At 44.0% G+C, this 21,254-nt stretch overlaps 1 protein-coding gene and 1 long non-coding RNA gene across 5 annotated transcripts in view; one reads left to right on the top strand and one right to left on the bottom strand.

The window, feature by feature from the left end:
* Nucleotides 1-2,093: 2,093 nt before the first annotated feature.
* Nucleotides 2,094-20,001, bottom strand: LOC308470077 (early activation antigen CD69-like). 4 transcript variants are annotated; one of them, XR_013982176.1, is made up of 8 exons: nucleotides 19,022-19,178; nucleotides 16,323-16,847; nucleotides 11,335-11,448; nucleotides 10,157-10,344; nucleotides 9,954-10,060; nucleotides 7,052-7,937; nucleotides 2,341-3,126; nucleotides 2,094-2,201 (listed from the first exon to the last, which is right to left on the bottom strand). XR_013982176.1 is itself a non-coding variant. In XM_080993344.1 (6 exons), the coding sequence occupies exons 2-6, from the start codon at nucleotides 16,471-16,473 to the stop codon at nucleotides 7,799-7,801; spliced, it is 699 nt and encodes a 232-aa protein (XP_080849470.1). In that variant the 5' UTR covers nucleotides 16,474-16,847; nucleotides 19,978-20,001; the 3' UTR covers nucleotides 6,324-7,798. The 4 variants fall into 4 exon arrangements, 3 of the variants coding, with proteins under 3 accessions (XP_080849470.1, XP_080849468.1, XP_080849469.1); XM_080993344.1 differs by lacking the exons at nucleotides 2,094-2,201; nucleotides 2,341-3,126; nucleotides 19,022-19,178 and adding an exon at nucleotides 19,978-20,001 and having other exon boundaries at nucleotides 6,324-7,937; XM_080993342.1 differs by lacking the exons at nucleotides 2,094-2,201; nucleotides 2,341-3,126 and having other exon boundaries at nucleotides 6,324-7,937.
* Nucleotides 19,331-21,254, top strand: part of LOC308470200 — an 8,887-nt gene continuing 6,963 nt past the window's right edge. The window contains exon 1 of the long non-coding RNA XR_013982251.1: nucleotides 19,331-19,533. This is a non-coding gene — a long non-coding RNA (uncharacterized lncRNA). The remainder of the gene's footprint in view (nucleotides 19,534-21,254) is intronic.

Raw genomic sequence — 21,254 nt, 5'->3', positions numbered from 1 at the left:
TTATGTAAAGGTATTATTCTGTTGTCATCAACATCTTTGTGAATTCCAGAGGTAGCACACCTAACATGGAATTCTAAGTCAATTTATTTTGGTTACTAAAAGTCACCCACGTCACTACCAAGTCTCGCAACCTGTTCTCGCAACCACTGTGCTTTCTGTGCTGCCACCTTATCTGCTCTTCTTGACCTTGGACTGAGCGAATGAATGCTTTCAAGTGACAGTGAGTCTGTTAGCTCTCTTTCTCCCAGTGCTTCTTCTCCTAGCTGTTCCCCATCCAGTATTTCCCAGCTTCTGCCTTCTGAACTATGTCCCTCTGCAAACCACTGTTCCAAATCTATACTGTCCTCCTACTCCTGGGAAGATTCAGGAGCAGGGGGAGGGGGGGATCCCACCATTCCTCCTCAGTGCAACCCTCCTCAGCACAGTCCCTGGCAAGCTGGTGCACTAGATTTAACTGTGCAAATGCACTTCTGGCCATGGCAGAGACCTGGGCATCTAGGCACAAGACTGAGTCCAGGAAGTTGCATATCTATATGCAGATCTGTCTCTCTGTTCCATCTGAATGAGGAGAAGCAGTTGAGATGTTAGACTAGCGCTCAAAGGTGGTGATGGGCTGGATGTGGGCCAATAAACTGATACTGAATCCTGAAAAGATGTGTGTCCCAGATCTCAGATCTAGGAGGTGAAGAGGCAATCTGCCCTTGGTAGGCTAGCTATGAGCCCTTTTGGACAGTGATGACTTGGCCACTGTGCTCCATGCTCTGATAGCTTCCAGAATGGATTACACTGGTATCTCAGGTTACATCCACTTCAGGTTACATACGCTTCAGGTTACAGACTCCGCTAACCCAGAAATAGTGCTTCAGGTTAAGAACTTTGCTTCAGGATGAGAACAGAAATCGTGCTCTGGCGGCGCAGCAGCAGCAGGAGGCCGCATTAACTAAAGTGGTGCTTCAGGTTAAGAACAGTTTCAGGTTAAGTATGGATCTCCGGAACAAATTAAGTACTTAACCCAATGCACTGTACATGGGGCTGCCTTTGAAGATGATGACTCAGAAACTTCTGTTGGTCCAACATGCAGCAGCCAGATTTCTGGCTGTGGTTCTGTATGGATCTCATAGGACCTATGGTGATGTAACTTCATAGCGTCACTCAGAAATCTTGCCACATTTTCCACAACGTCATTCCTACAATTGTTCAGCAGATAAGACACCCTGGAAGAGTCAGTGTGATAAATCCCCTCCTTCAATAAGGGGGCCAAATACTTATCACACATTTTTGCATAAAATGGGCAATAAAATAAAATGTGCGGATTTGACCTGTTTTGTGCCACAGGTGTGATCAGAAGGAGTTAGAGGTCTGTTCAGAGCACATCCAGGCAGAGCAGTAGCTAGGAGATCTTGCACCCCTGGCAGATCCAGATTGTGCCCCCTATCCACAGACAAATTAGCTCTTCTTTCCACCTTTCCTCCAACCCCAAACCCCTCTACCCGTTCAATTCCTCACACACCTAGTATCGAATTCTTTCACAGAAAATCCAATATTTAATTTATTATTTCTTAATAAAAGGTTTCAGCAGAGAAAATTACATTTTTATGTGAGTTGACAGGTTTTTTTTTTATGTAATTCAGTTGTAAAACACCACACAGATCGGCCTAAATGAAACATACAAACAATACAGTAGTACCTTGGGTTAAGAACTTAATTCATTCTGGAGGTCCGTTCTTAACCTGAAACTGTTCTTAACCTGAAGCACCACTTTAGCTAATGGGGGCCTCCTCCTGCTGCTGCGCCGCCAGAGCACGATTTCTGTTCTCATCCTGAACCAAAGTTCTTAACCCGAGGTACTATTTCTGGGTTAGTGGAGTCTGTAACCTGAAGCGTCTGTAACCTGAAATGTATGTAACCTGAGGTATCACTGTATCATACTGATTTGTTCCACAATGATAACTTTACATTATAATACTATATGATGTAAAATGGCACTGCTTTTGCAATATCTGTGTTATTTGGTTGATATAAGAAAACTATTCACAAGACGCACGTTACAAGTTCTTATTCACAAGAGTTGTTATTTGATATTTTTTTTAAAAAAAATAAAGTTAGAAGGAGGAGGCTTCTTGTGTTGTCAATAAGATACTAACAGGAAAAGGCGCTCCATGCATGACTTTGCAATCCACAGCTGCAAAAACGCAAGGGAACTTTCATGGCTTGCCAGCCACCTTGCCTTTTTCAGACAGGAAGGAAAATAAGCACCTATGTGGAATATGGAGACCCACCCCCTCACTGGGATAATTAAACGTGCTCTTCCTGGAAGGTTAGTATGCTCTTGAGCTGGACGGAGTCCTCCTGGTGAAAAGTTAGATGAGAGCTGGATTGCAACTCCAGATTCGGATTGCTTTCCTCTCGACCCCGGACTCTTGGGGCCACTGATTAGTGCAACTTTAAAAGTTTCACTCAAGAGGACCCTGCTTAGGTCTACAAAGGTGGGAGGAAGGAAGCACACAAGCCTGCGTTTTGAAGAATCAGGCATAAAATTGTTCTATGATTCAAATGCTTCTAATGATGCAAATAAATTGGATATACATTTGGTTTATCTCCTCCTGTTTAACACTGTCCACATGTGGGACAAATATTTCCTAGTGCTAAATGGCCTCTAGCATTCTACAAACTCCCAATATATCCATTCTTATTAATAACGGTGATGATGGTTATATAAATACTCAAAGCCACCCTCCAGAACAGCAACAGAAAGCTTTTAATGGTCTTTTATTTTAAAATTAATATATGCACACGATAATATTCACTCCAAAGTTTTATCTTATGCATTGTTGGGAATGATTATGCCCATTTATTTAAACTAATTTAGAGATGCCCAATTCTGCAGAGGATCAGACTATAAAAGAATTAGGTGCTGTCAGTGCTCAAATGATTATTGCCCACAACAGAGAGATTTGATACAGGTGCATTGGGAGTTAGGCCCATAGCTGTTACACCACCACAGAGAAGGACTCCTCCCTGTAGCCACCTTTCTTGACACAGGGTGGGCAGGCCAGCAGAGTAGCCAAAGCAGATCCTAAGGTATAGGCAGGATAGAACAGGTGCACGTTGTTCTTTTTTTTAGTACTCTCTTGAGGCATTCCCAAAGTAAAGGAAGGATTGGACTCTGATAATAAGAATACACACAGTGGCTTGAACCAGCAAGACTCTGGGAGGAGTGCGTAAAATAATTCCTGTCCACCCTCCGGCCCAGGTCGTTTTATTCACAAAAGAACTTTTACACAGTGTTCGTAAGAACCAATCTGATTTCCTCTGAGCATTTCAAAAAACCCCACGTGGGGACAAAATTAAAGTTAAAACTACAAAGAGCTAATTTCCTACTTGAGCATGCACATGCAATTCAGAGTAAATAAAAGAGGAAGCGAAGAGGAATGCTTTTAGGAAGGTCATAAACAGGAGAGGACGGAAGGATGGCAAGGAAAGAGTATTCACCATCTCCTTGTGAACTTTCTTCCTGAACTCTCTTCCTGGACCTAAGATCTATCTAAAGATTAACAAACTACATCAAAGAAGCTACCTACTATCTTTTATGACCCAGAATGCCTGATGCAGCAACCGGTAACTCGTCTGTATCCTAGAATGCTGATACGTGCCTGTCAGGCGTAGAAAATGAACAGTAGAGAAAATGGCCAGAAATGCAGAGGTTTGTGGGATTTGATCACAAATTATTGTCAATGAATTAAACCCAGTCCATGCCATGCTTTCATAGCGAACACAATGGCTTGATACATGTTTTATAATTCCTCATAGTAATCCCATCTGATAATAATAATAATAATAATAATAATAATAATAATAATAATAATTTATACCCCGCCCATCTGGCTGAGTTTCCCCAGCCACTCTGGGTGGCTCCCAATTGAGTGTTAAAAACAATACAGCATTAAATATTAAAAACTTCCCTAAACAGGGCTGCCTTCAGATGTCTTTTAAAGATAGGATAGCTGCTTATTTCCTTGACAACTGAAGGGAGGATGTTCCACAGGGCGGGCGCCACTACTGAGAAGGCCCTCTGTCTGGTTCCCTGCAACCTCACTTCTTGCAATGAGGGAACCGCCAGAAGGCCCTCGGAGCTGGATCTCAGTGTCCGGGCTGAACGATGGGGGTGGAGACACTACTTCAGGTATACAGGACGGAGGCCATTTATTTTATTTTTAAAAAAATAATTTTTATTGAATGATTTTATGTTACAAAAAACAATACAACCATACTACCACTAAATATAACTAAGAAATAAAAATTACAAACATCAATATTTAGTTTGTCATTTGTTATTTACCATCTTAAAGGTAAAGGGACCCCTGACCATTAGGTTCAGTCGTGACTGACTCTGGGGTTGCGGCGCTCATCTTGCTTTATTGGCCGAGGGAGCCACCGTACAGCTTCTGGGTCATGTGGCCAGCATGACTAAGCCGCTTCTGGCGAACCAGAGCAGCGCATGGAAACGCCGTTTACCTTCCCTCTGGAGTGGTACCTATTCATCTACTTGCACTTTGATGTGCTTTCAAACTGCTAGGTTGGCAGAAGCAGGGACCGAGCAATGGGAGCTCACCCCGTCGCGGGGATTTGAACCGCCGATCTTCTGATCGGCAAGTCCTAGGCTCTGTGGCCACCAGCGTCCCCCGTTTTACTGTCTTATTTCCTCCCAAACATTTCATACAAAAACACACATATGCGCAGACACCCATACACTCACACCCACACACAAAATGATAATAATGAAAGTAAATATTTTCCCCCTTTTATCTTACAAAATATTTTCTTCAACTTTGACTTCCTGTCAAGTCCCTTTGCATATATTTTATCTTACAATTGAATGTACACAAAACAATAAACCTTTCTATATAAATTTTCCAATACATTCTGAAAACATAATAAATAAATAATTGTTGTCCACCTCCTTTTAGTTCTTTTATCACTCTAATGCTAGCACGGAGTCAAAACTATTGTTGTATTTTTGAACATATCTTCTATTTTTTAAAAAAAGATATTTATTGAGGTTTCAAAAATTATATATATATATATATATATATATAGGACAGTAATACACAATAGTACAAACAAAACAAAAAACAAAAAACAAGTATAATTTCAGTCCCTTCTTTTCTTATCACTTACTTCCAAACTTAAAACACAATTAAAAACACATAAAATTTCAATTGCTTATTTTCTTTTAACTTACGGTATTTCTCAGACCTCCTCACACCTCCCCTTCTTGTGTTCCAATTCTAATTATTAGCTCAGCAAATTCTTATTACTTATTTCTCAACTTTAACTTAATAGTTTATCTTAGATTTATTTTTGCAAACCTTATTTTCATTTAATTTAATTCATTTTAGAAATCCAATTTTACCTTATCCAAACTTAAACCTCGAACTTATACATCGATTCTTATTCTTAAAACGTTTTTTCCTATGGTCGACCAAGGTTCCCTTCCACGAATTTCCCATTTTACATACCAATAACAAACAAAATAAAAACAAAATAAATTGTAATTATGAACCCTTTGGGTTCCCAAACTCCACCCCCCCTTTCCCGGCTTCAGCCCCCACAAGTATCCATCAGTCTTAATCTACTGTCAGCCTGGAGATCTCACGTCCGAGGCTCTTAATTCTCTCTCAGTTCCTCTCTGCCAGTCTTTTTGATAGTCCTTAATATAAAACACCAAATCTTGGAGAAGCTCCGGCCCAACAGGAACCATGTTTCTTCCAGCTAGGCCTCCATACTTAAGAGTAGAGCCTATGGGGTGTTCCAATTCTTGTTTCTTGTTCCTTTCAAGTCCAAAAATCCCCAAAGCTCTAACTTCCACCTTAATCACATTTGTAATCCTTAGGTCTTCTGATCTCCACATAAGAAGATCTCTCCATTTCTCAATCTCCAGTTCAGGCCACGCTTTCCACATCAAATTTTTATTTTCCTTTATTACCATCATGTCAGGCCTCAAAATACAGCTCTCCTTTAACATCTGCAAAATTTCAGTTCCTCCTTCCTTTTCTTCAGGTTCCTCCTTCTCCATATTCTCAAAACTCTCAGGTTTCTCTATTTGTCCAGTTGAATGGGCTTCTTGTTTCAAGTCCTTATCAGATTCAAGAATGTTATTTACTGTTAAGTCCAGAGTTGTAACATTTGTAGCCAAAAAACATATCTTCTATAAACATCCCATTTTTCTGCAAATTTTTGCTTTGAGATTCCTCTGAGTTTGCTAATCAGTTGAGCCGTCTCCACCAATTTCTGTAATTTGATTTGCCAATCTGGTATTATTATTTTTTAAAAAAACATTTTTTTAATTCAAAATTATAACAAGACATATTATCCAAAAGCATATCCTCCTTGTTTTCCCCCATTTTTCCTCTCTCCCCACCCCACACAATACCCACCCCCCCACCCCCGACTTCCCTCAGTTCCAGCCTTTGGTTTCTCTAAAAATGCTGTTTTCTGCATGTTACAAAGTTGTATAGATCCTCAAACTATTTAGCTGATTATTATCAATAAAAAGTTTGTGAATGTTTATTCAAAACCTGCCAAGGAGTCCAGTTCGCTTTGCTGCGTCTTCAGATACTTTGTAAAGGGTTCCCATTCATCTTTAAAGTCACAGTTATCCTTGTCCCGTAGCTGATATGTCAGTTTTGCCAGTTCTGCATAGTCCATCAACTTTTCTTGCCATGATTCTTTAGTCGGGGATTCTTCAGTCTTCCATCCTTGTGCTACCAGAACTCTCGCGGCCGTTGTCGCATACATGAAGATGTTTTTCAACTTGTTTTCCAATCTGGTATTTTTGGAGCCTCGTGATCTTTCCATCCCTTGGCCACAAGTATACGAGCCGCTGCAGTCGCATACCAGAATACCTCTCAGATTTTTTGAGATCTCTTTATCTAAAATACTTAATAGAAATGCCTCCGAGGCCATTTAGAGCTTTAAAGGTCGGCACCACCACTTTGAATTGTGCTCGGAAACGTACAAAAATCCACACTCTGGATATTTGCACTCCTACACTATGCACTTTTTGTACCCAGGTCTGCCAACTGTTGGAAGGCATCATACTGAGCTGCTTGGCATGCTGATTTAGCTGAAAACTCTTTTCATGGCAACAGCAGAATAGCACAAAGACCTTTTATAAAGTCAAAAGTACAACAAAGAATTCTGGATAACTCCAAGGCTTGCCACAATTTTGTGACATTCTGGTTGGTCCTAATACGGGTTATTTACCTAACTGTGCATTTTGGAGGCTTTAAAAAAACTAAAAATGAACCAACAGGGCTCCCTTTGCTTTTTTAATGTGTCATCCCCCTCACCCCACCCGCGTCAAGGCTATGCAATGATAAACTCTGCCACTGGAATTTCCACCGTCCTGCCATAGTTAAAAGGCAAAGAAACCTGACTGGTGGGGCAGAGGCTGTTGGGGGAGAAGAGGTGGCAGCAGAACACAAGAAAAGGAGGCACATATATACGCACACCTCTCAACCTCAGGATTTTGGGGGGCCGCATCCCCCTCTTCCCCTTTCTCCTCCTCCTCCTCATGCTGCACTTGTGAGGGAATCAGCTCGGCCCTTTGGTCACAGAGGCGGAGGGCCCGCTCGCTCGCCTGCCTTCGTTGCCTGCACAGAGGGATTCTCTCATTGCTGGAGCTAAATACAGAAAAATCTTCTTTATTTGGTGGGCAGGTATTTGTTGAGCAAGCCGATTGTGCACCCCCCTCTCGTCTGCATGCCTGGCGGGGGCCCACCTCACCACCCCCTAGCTACAGCCCTGCATCCACTGTCCTTTCTGATTTGTGAACTGGTTTGCTGCAGATCCAGGGTTCTTCATGTTGGCCGCTGGAGCTGGCAACACCTTCATGGTTCATGTAAGCACATTTTCCTCCTCCCCGAATTTCAAACCTAAAATATCAAACAGAACATGTTGAAATAATAATAACAATATTTTTATTATTAATATGCCAACCATCTGACTGGGTTGTTCCAGCCACTCTAGCTGGCTCCCAACAAAATATTAAAAACAAAATAAAACATCAAACATTAAAAACTCCCAATACAGGGCTGCCTTCAGAAGTCTTCTAAAGGTTGTACAGTTCTTCATCTGATGGGAGGGCGTTCCACAGGGCAGGGGCCACTACCAAGAAGGCCCTCTGCCTGGTTCTCTGTAACCTCACTTCTCACAGTGAGGGAACCGCCAGAAGGCTCTCGGCGCTGGACCTCAGTGTCTGGGCTGAACAATGGGGGTGGAGATGCTTCTTCAGGTATGCAGGGCCAAGACCATTTAGAGCTTTAAAGGTTATCATCAAAGGAGCCAACTCCTAGGTGCTGGGATCCCTTTGGCCCCCCAATAAAGTATTTGAGGGGGCTGTCCTCCAAAGTTAATGGGCATTGCCACTCAAATGATGTGCATGTGTTGCATCTTGTGATCAGTTTTATGAAGAAGAAGAAGAAGAAGAAGAAGAAGAAGAAGAGTTTGGATTTGATATCCCACCTTTCACTCCCTTTAAGGAGTCTCAAAGCGGCTAACATTCTCCTTTCCCTTCCTCCCCCACAACAAACACTCTGTGAGGTGAGTGGGGCTGAGAGACTTCAAAGAAGTGTGACTGGCCCAAGGTCACCCAGCAGCTGCATGTGGAGGAGCGGAGACGCGAACCCGGTTCCCCAGATAACGAGTCCACCGCTCTTAACCACTACACCACACTGGCAGGTCCAAGCGGGAGATAACCAGAGCATGCAGCACTCTGGCAAGACAGTGCGCAGGCAGGTAGGGTCTCAGCCAGTGTACCAGATGGAGCCAGCAGAATTGACCTGCGCCTCCATGGACAGCTGTGAGTCCAAGATGACCCCAAGGCTGGACAGCTGGTCCTTTAGAGGCCATGTAACTCCATTCAGGACCAGGGAAACCCCCAAACATGCCTGTCCCCCTGTCCCCCTGTCCCCCAGAACCTGTACTTCTGTGTTGTTGGAATTCAACCTCAAAACATTAACCGCATTCCATAGAAAATATCCATAGAAATATCTGCATAAGACCAAGCAGCAGGAGAAACACCAAGCATAGGTGCAGGAAGGCCTGGATGCAAATTTTCACCTGAAGAAGGCATTTTCATTCATATTCATATTCATATAATACAAATATTTATATTTCTAGGCAGCTTTTCCACCAAAATATTTTCTTTAGAATCTGGCCTAGAAAGAGAACATCAAACTCTTGCTGCGCTATGACTGAAAATGAACTTCTGTGTGTGCTGCTCACCACAAGGTGGAGCTCTCTGTATAATAAAGGAAAAGGCTTCTGGTCAGTTCCTCAACATTCAGGCAGACTACTAGTAACAATTGTGAAACTACAAATGTGCCTTTGACAGTGCTGTGCAGTGAATTTTTTCGTAGGGGAACCGTTAGGGCAAGTGGCGCCAGGTTGTGATTGGAGCAGGGGTGAGGAACATCTCGCAAGTGATGTCGCGACACTGAGATGTCCAGCATCACATCTCCCTCTCTAAGCCAGGTAAAAGTTTCCCAGGCTTTGGGAAGGAGGTGCCAGGCTTTTATACTTCAATACTCTAATTTACTGGGAACATTTAGGGGACTAGCCTCGTCCCCCTAGTCCACTGACCACATGCCACTAGGTTAGGACCAGGAGATTTGTAGCCCTTGTGGAATATATGCAGTGTCTTTTCCCCCAGGGGGTACTCAGGGGTACTCAGTACCTGTATATTTTCTTTTGCAAATGTTAAAAGTGTGGCACTTACTAAAATAATTTTGTGCTGAATACTGGCACCTTATTTTCTATATATATTAAAAGCACTGCATATGTGGCTTCTCAAAACACATCTGTTTGGGTAAGAATTCCTTGAGTCAAACTATTTTAACTGTTACACTGTTTTAAAGGGCTTATTACACATTTTCATTGTGGATGCTCACCTGTTATTGAAAATGGTACCATTGATCCATTTCCAAGGCTCCTGGTCATTCATCCTTTGGAGACCAATCCAGTGATCAGCAGGACCTTTGTATCGTCTCAAGAAGCTCTTAATAAAGAAAAGAAGTGTGAATACATTTCCACCCCTCATCCAATAGAGAATCAACTCTTTTTGGGGCTGCAGACTCTGCATCTTCCCACTCACCAACTCTTCTTGGGAGTCAATCAGAACCAAAGAGGCATTGAAAAAGGCACAGTAATTCTGGCTATATGTCCAGTTTCTGTCAGCATCTGAAAAATAGTAACATTTCCTTTGGTAGCCAATCCAGCCATCCGGACAGTACTCAGTTGGAGTGGAAGAAGGTAGGGCAGGTGGCAATACTGCGCTTCTCTCTAGAAAGGTATCAGAAAGTGAGACAGATCACTATCTATAGCTTATAAATAGTCCTACCCAAAATAAAGGTCAGGCAATGTATTCCACTCATCAACATTATATCTGTGTGCTGCCTTTCCACGAAAGGAATCCTGCTCAAAGCAGCTTGCAACATAGAAAATGGGAACACATCTCAAGCATCATAAGAGCAATCGCATAAAAATACAGTATAACAACATAATTGCAAATACACCACACGCAAAAACTGTGTGCAGGTCTCTGATCAACCCCCATCATCTCCAGGGGGCCTGGATAAGGGTGGGGGAATTAGGGTAGGAGGGAGGGCAGACAGCCCAGTGCCCATCTCTTCCCACAAACTCAGGAGGTTGCAGGACATAGAGCAGCTTCTCTTGTGGCTCAACCATAGATGAAGGTGAAGGTACCCCTGCCCGTACGGGCCAGTCGTGTCCGACTCTAGGGTTGTGCACCCATCTCACTTAAGAGGCCGGGGGCCAGCGCTGTCCGGAGACACTTCCGGGTCACGTGGCCAGCATGACGAAGCTGCTCTGGCGAGCCAGCACCAGCGCAGCACACGGAAACGCCGTTTACCTTCCCACTATAAAGCGGTACCTATTTATCTACTTGCACTTAAGGGTGCTTTCGAACTGCTAGGTGGGCCATAGATAGTCAACTTCAATTGACTAGCCATGAAATACACAGCCAGGGTCTAGTTGACTCTCCCTGAGATAGGCCTTTGATTAGAATTGTATTGTACAATTTAAATCACTTGAAATCGTGTGCGTATTTTGTGTGTATATTGTTTGTGCATATTGGTCTATTATTACAGTACACAAAGTCTACCTATGTGGGCCCCCATCCGCAACTGCTTCCAGGCTACCTCAAATGAATGCCAATAAAGCTATTCTAGCTGCTGAGGAGAGGAGATTTGTGAGAGCAGGTGGCCTGTTGATAACCTGGCAGACGTTACAGCAAAATAGCTCTTCACTTACTTGATAAAGCAGTTCTGCCGCTGCTGATGATGTAAATGATCAGAATGACATTAAGCACCAAGTTCACAATCATTACAGTAAAAGCGAGTTTCTTTTTTCCATTATTGCTCAAACCTGCAGAGGGAAATAAAGTGTTAACGTGTCCTTGGTTTCAGCAAGATGCCGGACAAGTCCTTCTAGAAACTCCAAAGTATCTGGGGGGCTCCAAGTCTACCAAGGCTTGGGTCGTCCACCCACATTGAAGGTGTGAGTTCAAGCTTGCATTACACCAAGATGTCATACCACTCAACAGTCCTGATTTATGCGGGACATCCTGGAATTACAGAAGCCAATCCTGACTTCTGATTGCATCCCAGACTGTCCCATTTTTTGGTCTGAGTCTGACTTGTGGTGCAAGTCAGGTGGGGACCAAAAAAAGAAACGTCCCAATTTTGGTCAGTGAGATGTTGGAAGGGTATGAGAGGAACCAAATTCACCTGTGGCATCATGAAGCTCATAGGCTTGGTGCCTCCCACCACAAAGTCAGCCAACTGGTAGGCCTCTGAGCATGGCTGGTGAGTCACCAGTTATTTATTTTATTAAAAAGTATTTACATGCCACCATCTCCTAAACTATCAAGGTGCTGCACAATAATATTTTTACAATAAAACAAAAATCACCAGAAGAAATAGTAAAATAAATATATAAATCATGAAAATAACTGGGAGATCAACAACATTTTAAACAGCTGTATAGGATTGCTGGCATAAGAAGAGGTCTTCAAGAGATGCTTAGAAGTCAAAAGTGAAGATGCCGGATGTGTCTCTGCTGGAAGAGCGTTTCACAGCTTGAACTGGTGGTGCTAAATGCCCAACTTCTACCTGAGGTTATTTGGGCTTCTGAGATGTGCTCCTGTGGATGATCCTAATAATGAAGCTGTGATATAAGGGCTCAGGTGGCCCTTAAGGTATCCTGGACCAAAGTTCTTCTGGTCTTTGTATATGTAGACCAGGCATAGGTAAACTCAGCCCTCCAGCTGTTTTGGGACTACAACCTCCATCATCCCTAACTAACAGGACCAGTGGTCAGGGATGATGGGGATTGTGGTCCCAATCCAGCTGGAGGGCCACGTTTGTGCATCCGCTGCAAACATTTTAGCAGAGCTGCCACGTACTGTCAACCATCTGCCTCCATCAGAGGTCTAGGCATTCTACAAAATCTGGAGCTTCACAGCTGGGCTGGAGGGCAGCCCCACATAGAGCACTGTAGTAATCCAGTTTCTTTTTAAGAGCAAAAGTTGAAGGGACTGCAAGAACTGAATGGAATGTGATACAGTGGATGTAGCCTACCATGATTTCAGCAAGGCATTTGACAAGGTGCCCCATGATATTCTTGTAAAGAAGCTGGTAAAATGCGGTCTTGACTATGCTACCACTCAGTGGATTTGTAACTGGCTGACTGACCGAACCCAAAGGGTGCTCATCAATGGTTCCTCTTCATCCTGGAGAAGAGTGACTAGTGGGGTGCCACAGGGTTTTGTCTTGGGCCCGGTCTTATTCAACATCTTTATCAACGACTTGGATGATGGACTCAAGGGCATCCTGATCAAATTTGCAGATGACACCAAACTGGGAGGGGTGGCTAACACCCCAGAGGACAGGATCACACTTCAAAATGACCTTGACAGATTAGAGAACTGGGCCAAAACAAACAAGATGAATTTTAACAGGGAGAAATGTAAAGTATTGCACTTGGGCAAAAAAAATGAGAGGCACAAATACAAGATGGGTGACACCTGGATTGAGAGCAGTACATGTGAAAAGGATCTAGGAGTCTTGGTTGACCACAAACTTGACATGAGCCAACAGTGTGACGCGGCAGCTAAAAAAGCCAATGCAATTCTGGGCTGCATCAATAGGAGTATAGCATCTAGATCAAGGGAAGTAATAGTGCCACTGTATTCTGCTCTGGTCAGACCTCACCTGGAGTATTGTGTCCAGTTCTGGGCGCCACAGTTCAAGAAGGACACTGACAAACTGGAACGTGTCCAGAGGAGGGCAACCAAAATGGTCAAAGGCCTGGAAACGATGCCTTATGAGGAACGGCTAAGGGAGCTGGGCATCTTTAGCCTGGAGAAGAGGAGGTTAAGGGGTGATATGATAGCCATGTTCAAATATATAAAAGGATGTCACATAGAGGAGGGAGAAAGGTTGTTTTCTGCTGCTCCAGAGAAGCGGACACGGAGCAATGGTTCCAAACTACAAGAAAGAAGATTCCACCTAAACATTAGGAAGAACTTCCTGACAGTAAGACCTGTTTGACACTGGAATTTGCTGCCAAGGAGTGTGGTGGAGTCTCCTTCTTTGGAGGTCTTTAAGCAGAGGCTTGGCAACCATATGTCAGGAGTGCTTTGATGGTGTTTCCTGCTTGGCAGGGGGTTGGACTCGATGGCCCTTGTGGTCTCTTCCAACTCTATGATTCTATGATTCTACATGCCAAATGCCACACAGACAATGCCAGAAGTCAGAGGGCAGCACAACCCATCATGTGAATCATTAACGGTTAGCCAACGTATGTACGCATGTGCAAGCAGGGAAATTTCACTGTTTGTATAAGCTGAGCACTTGCTCTTTTTGAGGCTTGTAATCCCATCCAGAACAGGTAAGTAGCCCATCTCCTGGCAATGCAGCTGTTGTAACATCTGTCCTGCTAAGCTGGACTTCCAGAAGTTATGCTTGTCAGTGTAAATTGCCTAATAGCGGCAGCATTGTTAAATCCACTGGCTGCCAAGATTGTTACCAGAAAACAGTGCCAGTCAAGAGAGCTGCAGTGTCATATACTGCTATATTATAACTGGGTACACAGGGCTTTGGAGCAGGGGTGAGTAACCTGCAGCCCCCCAGATGTTGCTGGACTCCCATCAGCCCCAGTAATCATTGCCAGTGGTCACAGGTAATGGGAATTGTAGTCCAACAACATCTCAAAGGTCACAAGTTACCCATCCCTTTTAGAGCATCTGAACTGCCATCAAAACAAAAGTTGAAAGTTTTTGTTGCTGGCAGAATGGAAGTGACAGGAGATCTCTGTCCTATGTAGAAACAGAATGGGATATTTTGTTCATGCATCGCAACAACCTCAAGCGAATAACCTGAAACCATTTTAATCTTGATTGTAAAACAAACCATTAAGAGCATACAGTTTAAGCTCTTGCACATTTCTGTATAACATAGGGTTGGTTCCAACACATCACGCGTAGATCCATTAATGTGCAAAACAAAATGCATTAAAATGAATTGCTCAACCAAACAACATTTTCCTGTGCTAGAAGAAGCTTTATTCATTCAATACAGGATAGTGAATTTTCAAGCTTGCCTCACCCAAATAAGTCAAAATAGCAGTTCGTAGTTCACAGACCAGGATTAGCAGATGTACTAAGGTTGCTATATTAATTATATGCTGAAGATGGCATAACTGACAGTTAAAGAAAACCAGGTCCAAATGTAAGGACTAGCCAGCAAAGTGGTTCATCAGCAATATGCAGCTCTGAGTGGCTGCCTTCAGCAGATATTTTTTTTCAGTTAATGCCATGTCACCAGCATGTAAACATGGCAACACTTGGTTGGTCAGATTGGGTTCCTGGAAGAAGGAGGAACCAATATGTTTTGAACGATATGTTCTGAAATTGTGTTGCATAAGGCATAGTTGTGAAGTCAGTCTTACAGGGATTCTATGGCAGGGGATTTGCACAGTATCGTTTGCTTCTCAATTTGCTGAGAATTTTATTTATTTATTTATTAAAAAATTATAAATCACCCACTCAAATATAAATGTCAGTATGGTCTACTGTAATGTATACCATTCAACCCAATCAGATGGGCATCATATAACAACAACAACAAAGGATTGAAGTGCCACTGTGCTTGTAAATGCTGTGAACCATGTGCCTCTGCACTTGCAGATTCCTGGTCTCTTCGCTTATCAGTTACTCTCCAGCTCTGTGTGCAGCAGGAATGAGGATCTTGTGATCCTCCAGATGTTTTTGCTCTACATTGGCCATGCTGGCAGGGAGTGATGGGAGGGAGTTGGAATCCAGCAACATCTGGTGAGCCACAATCTCTCCATTCTTGGTGTACATGTGTTGGGTTGGAATAATGACAGACAAGTAGCGAGTGTCATCTGGGAGGCGTCTCTCTCGAGCAAGTCTCGGGGAGTCCCTTTTATTGCATATTACAACATTGCCACAGGTGCGCTTGTTGCTGATTGGTTAACACAAGTGCGCTTGTTGTGGATTGGTTAATACAGGTACAAAGTAACTTGTTGCTGATTGGTTAACACAAGTACAAAGTAAAGGTTACATATAGGCATTAATCACTAATAGATTAAAGGCTGGGAAAGGGAGCATAGAACTAGACAGGCATGAAAACCTCCTAATTAAAGTATAACCAATGGATAATATATTAAGACTTAAACAATTACCTTCCAATAGATGTGGTCAACTAAGCATTAAGAACAGGTCAAAAATGTGGACTGAACATTCTGGGATGATGAGGGAATGTCTCAGTATTGGAACGGTGTGTGTAGCATCATGTGCAGAACCAGAAACAAAGCTTAGAAGCAAAGCTTGGCAGCGAGGCTTCCCATCATGCCACAGTCAATGTGTAGAGGCAAATGTGTAGAGGCAAATATTCCTATATACATGGAAGGGGAAGGGGAAGAACAGCCAGGAATCTCTCTCCTCAAGGGCAGCCTCACCCCCTTCCCCTTATGCATGCCTGCGTGAGGAAGGATAGTTCCATCTGAGAGAGGAACTAAGAAGAGTCTGAGAAGCCTTCCTCGATTTTCACACAAGTGTCTATGTAGCCATCCTTTTCCAATGGCTTTTAATTGCCTGAATAAATTAGCGTCTCCATGAATTTGATTAGTTGGCCTGCATTCTGCAGCTCTCATCCCAGCAGAAAATCCATAACTTTTCTGACAAACTCATGCCTTTCTCATCAGAACTCACTTACCATATGGAAAATGGCCTGGTTTCGGAGAGAAGACTTCTCTTGCTTGTTTGGTGCTTCCATTACTTGTGATTCCACTACATTCCCCATTCTCTGCTGCATCTGGATTCAAAGGGAGCTTTTGCCCTGTCTTTTCAATTTCAGAGAAACCCATCTTTTCTTTCTCCCAGGAAGATCCAGAGACCTCACAGTAAATGCTACTCAGCTCTAGTTACACTGAGTTTTGCAATTTCTTGAGATATGTTGAAAGCAGATCACTGGATTGCAGATTCAAGCACAGTATGGCTAGGTGATGTGGTGAGAAAACACCCTTTTTAAATACCACTTAATTGTGTGCTTTAATCGGATACTTTGTCCAGCCAAGCTGCACTTAATATGTTTTCCACTTCCCTGTTTTGTCTTCGTGACTCCTTTTATTCCTAATGAAACGAAAGCCTCTTCAGAGTCTGAAGCATCAATTCTGTGCTTTTGCCAGAAAAAAAATCACCACATCAGTTTTTGCCATAGCATCAACGTCCCAAGATTCCTCTATGGAGACAAAATTACAGAGCAGAGAAATAAATCATCTCTTCTTGAAGTCTTTAAAAGGTGCAGTTTTGCTTCCATACTAGTATAGCCCCCCCCCCCAAAAGCCCTGAAGGTGGTCTTACACATACCAATTTACAGGTCTGGAAATTCAGGTATGAAATATTGCTTCTTTTTAGTCTAAATGATTATAATCATGTTTCTACATCTTCTTGATGAAATGAAAGCATTGAGAAAAGTGAAAGGGAGGAGCCCTTGAGATAGTTGAAGATGGCTAGTGTATTATATTTCCTCCCAGTCTCCTCCTACCCAGCTCCTCCTCCTCATGAAGTCTTATGAGGAAATGTCACTCTCCTCCAGTTTGTCAACATCCTCCTTAAATTGCAGTGTCCAGAAATGGACACAGTTGGTTACTCAGAGTCATCACTGTAGTCACAACAGGAAAACCTGTTTTCCCCTTTTCTACTTCCTTTGCAATCTCACCATTTCAGCTCTTCAGGATTGAGGGTCGGGAAATTCTACCCTTTCCAGAGAAGAGCTGTCAATCCTCTGCCTATCTGGCTGCCTAGCCTCTACGCCCCCTTCTTGGAAACTCTCTGTGCTTGCTCTGTCTCAGTAAACCAATATCTTGGTAGGAAAGGGGGGGCTGGGTCTGCTTCCTCCTGCAGCCTGTCAGGTTCAGAGTCAGAGCCTGTCTTTCTTCCATCTCCTTCCTCGCTTGACTCCGCCATGCTCCTGACCCATACTTAAGGGGCCATTACCAAGATTTTAGCCCTTGCTGGATCTAGGAATTAGCAGGGTCTCAGGCATGCAGCCTAGCCCCCCCCCCCCAATCTCCTCAGCTGAACTTACAGCAATATCTAATTGGGAAGCTACTATGCAAATATAGGACCACCCACTGGCCTGGCATTGAGAAATAGAGAGTAGCAGATGGCTACTGTTAACTCCCCTCAGTCTCCTCTTTCCCAGGCTAAACATAGCCAGCTCCTGCGCCTCATTAAGCTTGGTTTCCAAGCCTTATAAAGAAATGTCGCTCTCCTCTGGACACCTTCCAGCTTGTCAACATAAATGGTGGTGCCCAGAAATGGACACAGTGCTCCAGGTGAGTGTTATGTATTGAAGTTCTCACCCTGGCCACCAGGGGGCATTGTGTTTATAGTTTTCACTCAGGTACATGTCAGTTAATTTAGGCGGGAAACCCTGGGGTGTTGTTGACAGCTGGCTGCCTATAAAAGCAGGACGGCTGAGCTGTTTTGAGTTCAATTCAGTTCCAGCTTACTCTAAAGAACCACTTGGAGAAATCTCTGTGTTGTCTGATATGTCCACCCACAACTTAATAGTGAGGTCTGACCCACTTTAATAAAGGTGTCCGGCATAAAAACCTCCGAACGGATCTGCCTAAAATTTGGCAGGCTTAATCCAGAGAGGCTCATATTTCTGCAAATTTCTTCCACTTTTCTCTGAAGCCTGAACAACAGTATAGCCATTTTTTTATTCCCCACTATATTGAATGAGGGGGTGAGAACTTTGGGTTGTGTTCCTAGCAGTGCTAGGAGAATGTTCTGTCAGCACCAGGATTTCTCCTTGCACAAGGGAACATTCTCCCCCTCTCCTCCCTCACAACCACCAAAAGGATTCTAGGAGTCTCCCCAATCAAACAAAGCCGTCCTTATATTATTGTAGAAATGTTTTTTCTTCAGCCATCAACTCTTCCTCCTCTCCTCCTCCTTTCCCCAATCTCCCTCTCCCCATCTCCCTTTCCTCCCCCTCCCCATATCCCCCCTCTATAAATTGTAGATTTTTTTCTATTTTGGCAGAACCACAAATTTTGGTCTGAGGATTTGTGCTTTCCCCTCTGGGTTTCCTTAAATCAATAAAAACAAAAAGCCACCTTTTGGAATAAGTCTTCTCTGTCCTGTTCTGTTACTGTATTTATTTTCCCTGATTTCAACTATAAATTGGTGCTTTTCTTGAGTCAAAATGAGAGAGAACCCCTAAATATTTTTTTTTAGAAATAGAGCACTGCTTATATTATTTTAGAAATGTTTTTTCTTCAGCCCCAAACCCTCTCCCCTTTCCTCCTCTCCTTCTCCTTTCCCCAGTCTCCCTCCCCATCTCCCTTTCCTCCCCCTCCCAATATTTCTCCCTCCTCCAATGTATTATAGAATTCTTTTTACCTTCTGGCAGAATCAATCCAGCGCCAGGTTCTGCAGTGTAGGAACAAGTATCTGCTGCCTACCAAGCCCACAAGAAGCAAAATAGAAACTTTTCAAAGCGATTGGTCCCTGCTACTCATCGCCTCTTCCTCCCCCTCCCCGGCTTCCTCGTTTATCGCCAGCGAAGTACTAGTCAGCGGTTTCTGGCTCCAGCTCCTCCCGCCCAGCCTTTAATCTCACCTCCTCCCAGCCTGAATCTAGAGATGGTTTCAATTGCCCAAGGTCTTCTCCCCTGCTTCAGATAACAGTGCAACCCTGTTAGAGGCTGATGGCATTCTTGGGCGCGAAGTTTAAAAGAATTTTTAACATGATTTAAAATCAACCCCACAAACAAAGGGCAGAACCTCCCAGTGGGGAATGTGATCACCCTCAATGTGCAGAAGGAGAAACAGCTGCTGAAGTCCTGGTGCCAGTTGGCAACTTAGCTATTGCTGAGTTTGAGACTAACAAATGACAAGCTTGGTCGAAGCAAGGTACGTATTATAGTAAAAGAAAATTAAAAGTGTTATAATGGCAGGAAAATGCCTATGGGAAATTAAAAAGAGCATTGGTTTCTATAATTCTATAGAATTATAAAGCAACTGGCAGACTTAGCTACACAATAATGTTTTTAGCTGGCGCCAAACTTGTTTATTCAGACTGCTTTCCAGCAGCTGCAACTAAAACCGATTCCAGTAATGTCTGTTAGTTGATTGAAGCCAACAGGGCAAGCCAGAACTCGCCTCTTCTTTCATTGGTCCTTTTGACTTGGCACAAAGACTGATATTTTTTTTTAAATCTCTTATGTCTATTCTTACTTGCCTTTTCTCCAAAAGAAATAAATGCTATACAGGGGCAGAGAAAGAGGGGTGCGGTGGGTGTGCGTCACCCCGGGTGTCACCACTGAGAGGGGTGACAAAATGCCAGGCGGCACTCACCAAGGGGCCTGTAGTGACACGATGGCTTGGGAACCCGCAGGCTCCACACTGCCCCAAACGGTCTGCCCGCTGCCTCTCCCACAGGTGTAGGGGAGGCTAAGTGGGAGGAGACAGGCAGACTCGCCCCGCCCTCTCCCTGCCCCTATAGGCAGCTCACCCCACCCTCACCCCGCCCCTATAGCGGCTCACCCCACCACTATAGTGGCTCACCCTGCCCCTATGGGCAGCTCAGCCCACTCTCACCCTGCCCCTATAGCAGCTCACCTCGCCCCTATGGGCAGCTCACCCCACCCTCACCCTGCCCCTATAGCGGCTCACCCCACCCTCACCCCACCCCTATGAGCAGCTCACCCCACCCTCACCATGCCCCTATAGCAGCTCACCTCACCCCCTATGGGCAGCTCACCCCACCTTCACCCTGCCCCTATAGCAGCTTGCCCCGCCCTTAACCCAGCCCCAATATCAGCTCACCCCGCCAATGATAGCGGTCAAAGCAGCCTCCCGCCAATGATAGCGGCAGGAGGAGCCACTGGCCATTGAAGCCTTGCAGCTGCTTTGTTCAACTCCCCCCCCCCAACGTCCTAACGTCATGCATGCGATGCTGGGAGACTATGTGTGTGACGTCATTGCCCTCGCAAGCTGGCACCTCTGCTTCTCATCTTGGGATCTACACTGCCAAAGGTAGAGATATCTGAATCCAGGAAATTTGGCTCAGGGCAGGTACCAATGCTGGGAAATACTTGCAACAAGCCAAGTATTCGTTCTGGGAAGGAACAGTTCTTTCCCAGAATATGAAAATGAAACAGGTTCAAAAACAAAACAAAAAGCAAGCAAGCAAACATCCAACACAACAACCCCCCCCCACCTACAGAACACACACACACACACACACACACACACACACACACTTATGTTACAGAAAACTCTGAATTTCTGTTTAAACATTTTAATATTGTTGCAGGCTGCCCCAATCTCTGAGTGGAATGAGATTCCAAAGGGGTCCAGGTGTCTACCCAGACATTGGTTTCTTCCGAATGAGGAACAGTGGAGACTCTGGTGTCTTTTGGATATCTCATTTATTTACACAGAGATATACAACCTGAGCCAACGATGGAGGGGTTCCCATTGTTAACACCCCAAGAAGGACCTGCTTCTTCCATAGCCACAGCCTTGGATCCCAGCAGAAATCAGGCATGTTGTACGTTCAGTGGTCTGTGTTTGCCTGAGCTTGAGTCTGGAATAAAGATTCTGAGCTCCTGTGTTCTGATTTGATACAT

This window comes from Podarcis pityusensis (genome assembly GCF_964106645.2).
Source record: "Podarcis pityusensis genome assembly, chromosome: 2".
In the NCBI taxonomy this organism is placed as follows: Eukaryota; Metazoa; Chordata; class Lepidosauria; order Squamata; family Lacertidae; genus Podarcis; species Podarcis pityusensis.
The sequence above is the reverse complement of the archived record's forward strand: the minus strand, read 5'-3'. Positions and strand labels throughout refer to the sequence as shown.

Bases quoted from the DNA above. Each gene is read 5' to 3' on its own strand.
- LOC308470077 (XM_080993344.1), bottom strand. From the start codon at position 16,473: ATGGGTTTCTCTGAAATTGAAAAGACAGGGCAAAAGCTCCCTTTGAAT. The intron at 10,061-10,156 runs GTGAGTGGGAAG...TTCTTTATTAAG, and splicing joins TTGACTCCCAAGAAGAGTTG to AGCTTCTTGAGACGATACAA. The intron at 7,938-9,953 runs GTGAGCATCCAC...TTGATATTTTAG, and splicing joins GGTACCATTTTCAATAACAG to GTTTGAAATTCGGGGAGGAG.